Raw genomic sequence first — 7,713 nt, 5'->3', positions numbered from 1 at the left:
GGATTCACGCGGGGGGGATTCACGCGGAGGGATTCACGCAGGGGGAGGATTCACGCGGGGAGGATTCACGCGGGGGGAGGATTCACGCGGGGGGATTCACGCGGGGGAGGATTCACGCGGGCGGGAGCACACGACCGCATGAGGCCGGGGTGCGGCTGGAAGGCGTGTGGCCTGTGTGCCACGACTTCCTCAAGGGAGAAGCAGCCAGGCCCTTTGGGGACAGCCATGTCACCACCCTCGGGGGAGCGTGTCTGGGGGCGGGAGGAGGCCGGGAGCCCGTGGGAGGCGGTCGCAGGCTCCGGTGTCACAGCAGGTGGCCCCTGGCCTGGGCTATGACGGTCATGGTCGTTCCACGGAGGCGGCTTCGGCCCTGTGGGAAGCCTGCGACTCTCCCTGCTCCTCTCTGAGGGAGAGTTAGGGGGCCTCCCTTCCCGATGTCCCCTAAACGGTGTCAGAGGAAACACTCTTTGCCCCTGGACATCGTGTGATGGGGACAGAGTGACAGTGGCTTCAGAGAGTCTAGACTGCCAGCTTCCTCGCGCCTCCAGGCTGTGCCTCAAGCTCACTGGACAAGCACGCGACGGCGGGACTCGATGTGCCCGGCCGTGCGCCAGGGCACCTGTGCCCCAGCACGGCCCCCCGCTGTGCTGCAGCTGACCCTGGCCCAGCCCCCTGCCGGGACGGGTGCTGTGGCGGGAGGGGCTTGTTTGTCCCCACATCCTCAGCAACCCCCTTGCATGTAGCAAACAGCAGCCAGCACCCCCGGGGCCTTGTGGCGAAGTCAGGACACTGACGTCGAAGGACTGGGGCGCAGCAGGGTGGGGACGCCCGGCCACCGCGCCCCTCACTGCAGTTCGGCCCCTCCGAGCAGGCCTCTGCCCAGAGCACAGATGAGCTGGCCATGGGGTCTGGCGCTGCCGCCGCCCAGGGACAAGCTCGTCTCCGTGTCTCCTCCGGGGTGGCTTTGCGCCCTGTCGTGCCAGACTCTGATTTGGTCCTTTGAATGAGAGGGCGAGCATGTGGGCCCCGGTCCTGGCAGGGAGCCTGGCTGATGCACACAGAGCACGGTCGCCCCAGGAGCTGACGGGAAGGGCGGGGCTGGCAGCAGAGCCTTTGTGGCCTTGGGGGGCTGGTGGCGGCCAGTGGCGGCCAGCGCACCGTTTCCCGCAGCACAGCGCTGGGGGCGCCCGCTCCCTGCGTGCTAACCGCCTGTCTGCTCTGCTCACCCCGCAGCCCAAAGCAGCTTCAGGACTGTGAACAGCAGCTCCGCGCTGACGACGTACGAGTTAACACGTAAGTGCCCCCGTCGGTGTGACAGTGCCCTGGCTGGCAGCGGTCGGGCCAGGCCAGCTGGCCTCTCAGGGGACCCTGAAAGCCAGCTTGGGTCATGGCTCCAGCGTCTGGAGCTCCCCTCAGACACTAGCTCGCGGGGAGGCAAGATGGAGGGGCTGGCGTGTCACCCACTAGGTGATCAGATCCGCACACAAGGCTTCAGGAAAGCCAGGCCACCGACAAAGCACTGTTAACCAGTGGGAGAACCTTCCAGAGTGTTCACTCTAAAGGTCAGCTGCTTTTGCCCTGTTGCTTGCACTTGGCCACCTGCCCTGTGTGATTCTACACGTGGCCTCAGAAACTGCTTCCCAGGACACCTTCGTTAAAAACACAAAGGACTCTGATTTGCGTCTAGAAATATTTAAATGTGGGGTCGATGCTCTTACTTTTAAGAGCAAAGGCAAGTCCCGAGCACTCTCTGTAGCCCAGGTTCTGTGGGCGAGGGCTGCTGCCACCTTCCCCAGAGCACAGGCCGGGGTGTCTGCTCCCCAGCGTGGCCGCTCAGCCACTTAGCGGGCACAGGGGAGCAGGAGTGTGCTGGTCACAGAGGGGCGGGCGGCACAGACCCCGCTGTGGGATCGCGTCTCCGTGTCCGTAAGGCAGGGGCCCCCACAGGCTGACCCTGTCCCCGTCCCCCTTGCAGACCTGAAGAAATACCGGCGCTACGAGGTGGTCCTCACGGCCTACAACATCATCGGCGAGAGCCCGGCCAGCACGCCCGTCGAGGTCTTCGTCGGCGAGGCCGGTGAGCCGCGTCCCGACCCCCGGCCGAGGCCACAGCCGGTGGCCCGGCCCGGTGCTCTCGGGGTCGTGCAGGGTTGCGTGGGGGGGGTGGGGGGGCGGCATCCAGACGCCAGGCTCGGCGACGGCCGGGTCCCGCAGTCGGGGTTCCTTCCGAGCCCCGGGGTTCGCTTCACCCCCGCCGCCGTCACGTTTATCAGACCTGCTGTAGGTGCTCATGCCGCGTGGCGTCTGGGTGTGTGGGAGCCTCAGTACCCAGCGGGGGGTCTGTACCTTGTCACCTGTGCCCCTGCCCGGGCCTCGGCAGTGGACGTGGCACCAGCACCAGCCTGGCTCCTGGGGACAGCCCCTTCTCGAGTCGAGAAAACACCGCGGTCTCAGTTTGTGCCCCATCGCTGCGGGAGGCATCTGGGCGGCTTTGGGCATACGTGTTGCTCAGAAGACAGAAAAGTCTCTTGAAACTATAGATTTGCTTTTTAAGGACACAGAGCTCGTTGCAGAATGCAGGTTCTGCCTTTCTCGTAAGTACCCCGAGTTTGTCATCACTGCTGGTTGGAACAAGAAACAAATCGCGAGCTTCTCACTGGTGCTGCGCCCCCTGGCGACAGACAGCCAGGGCCGGAGCCTTCGGTGGCATCGGAAGTGTGCAGAGCAGAGCGAGTTTGAGGGACGCTGATGCGTGCCGTGGGGAGTGAGTGGCGGCTGTCTGCGGAGGAGCCGACGCGGCCGTCCACTGCACAGGTCACTCACGGGGTCTCCAGGGAACTCTGGACGGAGCACGGGGGCGTGGCGCACGAGCACCTAGGCAGTGTCCCCCGCCGTGCGGTCAGCAGTGCTGTGTAGGCACAGGCGTGAATGGCATGCAGGCTGTCGCCAACGATCGAATGGGGGTCGGTTGGCAGCCTACTGTGAGCCACGTGGGAATAGTAGTCTCCTCTTCCCAGGGGGCGGCTGCCGCTCAGAGCCGCACTGAGTCTGGGGCTGAGGCCCCCGGTTCTCCCCAGGGTGCCTGTGGCTTTGCTCCGTTAAGGCTCACGCTCTGTGAGCTGCTGCCCAGGAGCTGAGCCTGGGGACCCCTGTGGTGGCACCCCAGGGCGAAGGCGGAGTTTGCCGGTCCCCCCACCTGCACCAGTGAGAATTACAGGGTGTCGTTGGAGCCCTTTGCTGCCCCCGCCAGCATCCCTTATCCCAGGACCCCCTCCGTGAGCCCCCCGTGGGGCAGGGTGTTGATTTTAAAGCTCTCTGCAAGCACAGCGGGGGATGGGAGGCTGAGCAGGGGCGGAAAGGGAGTGACGAGAACAGATGCTGTGAGAACTGGGGTGCTCAAGACTGAGCCGGCAGTGCAGTCGGGCACGGCCCCCCGTGGGGTGAGAGGGGAGAGTGGCCCCCGTGTGGCCTCATCAGGGCTGGAGTGGAGGGAGGGGCGGGACCAGCCCAGGTGTGAGCGAGGCCCCAGCCCTCCAGCGGGACCCACGGGAACCTCTGGACTTGCCGCCCCCCACGCCCCTCGCTCCTGCCAGGGCGACCCTTCCGGAGCCTCACCCTGGCCCCGCTCCGTGTCACTCCCTCCGTGGAGCCCCGTTGTGCTGAGAGGGAGCATGAAACCTGCCCCCCTCTGCTGCCAGCATTACGCACCCTGCCTCGTTCTGGACATGCGGACATCGTCCGGCCTCCAACCCCACATCGCTCTCCTGCCCTGCGTGCTCACGAGCCACCCCCTGGCCTCCACGATCACCTTCTCCATCGGACACAGAGCCAGGAAATGCCGGTGGATAAACGATGTTATTAGTCACCTATTTCCAACAGCGCGGAAGGCGCTGGAGCATCTTCTGGTGCCTTATGCTTTGCTCGGAAGGGATCCCACGCGTCACAGAGCCCGGAGTCCGAGTCCTGGGCAGACTCTCCGGGGAACCTCTGGAGTACTGTGCCGGCCGTGGACCAAGCCATCGTCACAGCGCCTGCCAGGCCCCGAGGGGGACAGAGCCCAGAGGAGCACACGCCAGGCAGGGCGATGGCCCAGCCACCACCCCGAAGGGGCTGGGTCCCCAGCGTCCGCCCCGCAGGGCGTGCAGCCATCCGCAGGTCGCAGCTGAGCTGTGCAGGGCGAGCAGACGTGGTCACCCGCACGGCAGCGGATGGCGTGGCGGTCACACCGCCCACCGGGTGCTGCCAGTGGGCTGGGGAGCGCTCTGACCCCGAATCGCCCGGCACCGCCTGCCTGCCAAGCTCTTCGTGCCCGTGCTGAGTTCGCCATCTACTTCGGGGCCTGTGGAGCGTGGACGGAAATGATACCGTGCAGAGGTGTGTGTGCCTTCGCCGCCAGGTCCACCGCGAGGCACGCGGCCCACCTTCCGCACCTGCCACCCGCCTGCGCCCCTGCTCCGCGTGCAGCGCTCAGAGGCCGCGTCCTTCACGCAAACCCCACGTCACCTCCGCAACGGCATCTCCGCGGCGTCTCCAGAGAACTTAAACCTGCAACGTGTACATGATGCACGGGCGCCGGCACACTCGCCGCTGCTGGTCCCCTCGTCCCTCCGTTTCCTCCACACACAGACGCCGCCAGAACCAGAGCCCAAGTGAGCTCGGCCCTGTCCCTGCTCCGGAGGCTCCTGTCATCGGAGCCACCGCCACCCTCGAGCTGCCCCGGTTCCGTTCCCGCGGGCCCATCGCCCGCGAACAGGCCGGGGCTGGGCTCAGGTCTCGTCCTCAGCCTCGTCCGCCACACCGAGCTGGGTCCGGCTGGCCGTACGCACGTGTTGACCACCACGAGAGCCAGCGGGCATGCGTGGCTGTCCCGGGTCCAGGCCACCGTGGGAGGGCGGCGCGTCGGACAGCTGGCTCCGCCCCGCGGGGCTCATGGACGTCCACGTTGCTGTTGCCATGTAACCAGTTAGCCCTGTGTAGCCGCCCAACACAGCACACCCTCATGACCTCATGGCGTCTGCGGGAGTCGGGGCCGTGCTTAGGGTCTGTCCCAGGGGGTCAGCGAGGGCCGCCGGCTCCCCCGAAGGCTGGGCCAGGGAAGGCCACTCGTAAGCTCGCTGGCGTGGCCGCCGGCTGGACTCGGTGTCCCTGAGCTCCACAGGGCACGTCACACTCGGCAGCGGGCGTCCTCAGCGTGAGCACGTGGCAGGGTGGACAGTGCTAGCAGGAGAGGCCACCACGCTTGCCACACTGCCGGTCCGGAGCCACTGTCACACGCGCCCAGCCCCACGCGGGGGCGGGGATGCTCGGGCGAGGGGCCCGGGAGCCGGGCCGTGGGCGGCGGACGGCCCTGCCTCACGCCTGCTGCTTCGCTCGTGAGGGAACCACGGGGAGACAGACACTTGAGCCCGCCAGCACGCGGTCTCCACGGGGGACAGCGCCCACGTGGGACCAGTGCCCCCCACCCCGTGACTCCCTGCCAGGGGTCCCCGGCACCTGTGCTGAACCCGCCACTTCACTGAGATGAACGGCGTAGCTCCACTCAGAAACCCTGCGGACGACAGAACAGCCTCGCAGAGGTGGACAGCGTCCCACATCCCACGGGCCACACCCGGACCTCAAAACCACCAGCGAGGGTCTCTCCCACCGGCCCCCACCTGCGGTTTCTGCAGCCTGCAGCACAAAGCATTGAGGTTTTCTTGAAAACGGATTTTGTGACGGTTTCCAGAATTTTCCTGTTAGGCTTCCTGGAGTCGTCGCTCCTCCGGCTCAGCCGTGACGGGGAAGAGGACATACCCGGGCTTGGCGCCCACGGGAAGGGGCGGCCGCGGAGCTTGCTCCAGGAGCCCACGAGTGGCCTTGAACCCCCGCCCGCCCGGCCTTCTGCGGGAGGGGGCTCTGCTCGGGGCCGGGCCGCCCGGGTGGGAGCGTGTCGCAGTCACACTCGCTGAGTCACATGGGCAAGTCAGGCCGTGCCGTGCGGTGGTGACCGGCGTCACCCCACTGGCTGTGAGGCAGCGTGAGCCCAGGCGGAGGGCTCGGAACAGGTGCCCAGTGACCCGGCGTGAGGACGGCACCCTCAGTTCCGTCCTCGGCAGTGGCATTCACGTCCCGCAGGTGGGTCACTGCGACCCCAGCAGGCGACACACAGATGCCACCCCCGCCTGCTCCTGCCTTCAGGACTCCGGAGCTTTCCGGAGAGACGGGCTTCAGGTGAGAGGGTGGCCCGTGACCTCGTGTCCCCGATCTGTCGGGTATGACCTCACTTTGAATTGTCTGTTGGCTTTGTTAGCAATGGCAGTGCCGGCTGCCGGCTCACTCAGACGCGGCGCTCCTGGCGTGGGCCGGAGGCTGCGCGGCTGCTGGGGTGCACGGGCCCGAGGTACATGGGCCTGGGGTGCACACGGGCGGTCCTCTGCCCCGGGGTCTGGGCACCGGCCCAAAGCGAGGCCTTTGCCTCGGGCTTGGCCGGCTACTGAGATTCTGCTCCCTCCTGCTTCCCTGCGTGGAGCTGGCTTTGCTGTCTCTAGTTTTCACGTGTCCCCACCGAGCTGGAGCACTGTGGTCCATCCAAACCCCTGTGTGTGGGGGCGGGGGGAGTCCTCAGGCCCCCGCGACTACCCAGACCTGGCGTCTGCCCCCAGGCGTCCTGCTCAGGGGAACAGACGTGATGGCAAAGTTTGCTGAGTGGGTAAATTACGCTGGAGAATTCTATTTCCTGTTTACTTCGACAGGAAATCAGAATGGGTGTTTGACCAGAGAAATGGTGATGTAATTAAAGTAAACCGATGAAAGCATACTTTTTTAAACCACACAAAGAAATAATTATTTCATTATAGTAAAACATTAATAACAATTCAAATTACCTGTTAAAAGCTTAATCTACCCAAATAACAGATCTCTGGGTTACGAAAAGCGGCAGGAGGAGCCTAATACGGTCGAGTGTGGGATGCCCAGGGCGGCCCCCCACGACCGTCGTCCCAAGTGACCTCGTGGACACCCTGTCGGGCGGCCCCTCGGCAACCACCCCATCCGTCCCCGCCTCCCACACGCCTGGCTTCTCTGCCCGCTGCCCCGTGTTAACCCTCCCGTTAATTAACAGCCAGCGGGAGTTCCGCCTTCTGGGGAAGACCCCAGAGATCGCTGGGTAGAGCGCTCCTCAAACAGAGCGTTGTGCATTTTTAAAAAGCATCCGGATCTGGCGCGTGTGTTTTCCATGCCCGGAACGTGCTAAGGCGAGAGCCAGAGACGTGGCAGACGCCGTGGGTTTCAGACGGGACACGGTTCACGGCGGGAGGACTCGGCCGGCCGGGCTTGGCAGGGTGGTCCCAGAAGTCTCAAAGTCCAGAAGTCCTGGCCCCGGCCGGCGTGGGCACCCAGAGCTGCCAGGGCCGGAAGGGTCTCGAAACCGATGTGCGCTGCGCTGCGTGTCCATGGGCCACGCTGGCGTCACCGTCGGGCGTCCTTGCCACTTGCGGTGTTTTATGGCACAGAAGTGCCATGCCACAGGGCGGCTGGTGGGGACAGCAAAGCCTCAGCTTGGGGACCACAGAGCTCGCAGCGCAGCCTCTGGGCCTGAGGGGCGGGGCCAGGGGGCTTCGTCCAGCAGGCGGCGGTCACGGTGCCGAGGCGTGGGGGCTCCCGTCCCGGGGACCTCCTGGGGCTCACACTCGGGGCTCTCGTCCCGGGGACCTCCTGGGGCTCACGCACCGCCGG

General features: G+C 65.8%; 1 protein-coding gene across 1 annotated transcript in view; it reads left to right on the top strand.

Moving 5' to 3' along the window:
• SDK1 (sidekick cell adhesion molecule 1) overlaps positions 1-7,713 on the top strand; it is a 398,446-nt gene that overhangs the window by 327,919 nt on the left and 62,814 nt on the right. The window contains exons 39-40 of the mRNA XM_025043174.1: positions 1,234-1,293; positions 1,976-2,077. Of these exons, the coding sequence (XP_024898942.1) occupies positions 1,234-1,293; positions 1,976-2,077 (162 nt within the window). The remainder of the gene's footprint in view (positions 1-1,233; positions 1,294-1,975; positions 2,078-7,713) is intronic.

This window comes from Pteropus alecto, unplaced genomic scaffold (genome assembly GCF_000325575.1).
Source record: "Pteropus alecto unplaced genomic scaffold, ASM32557v1 scaffold40, whole genome shotgun sequence".
NCBI lineage: Eukaryota > Metazoa > Chordata > Mammalia > Chiroptera > Pteropodidae > Pteropus > Pteropus alecto.
The sequence above is the reverse complement of the archived record's forward strand: the minus strand, read 5'-3'. Positions and strand labels throughout refer to the sequence as shown.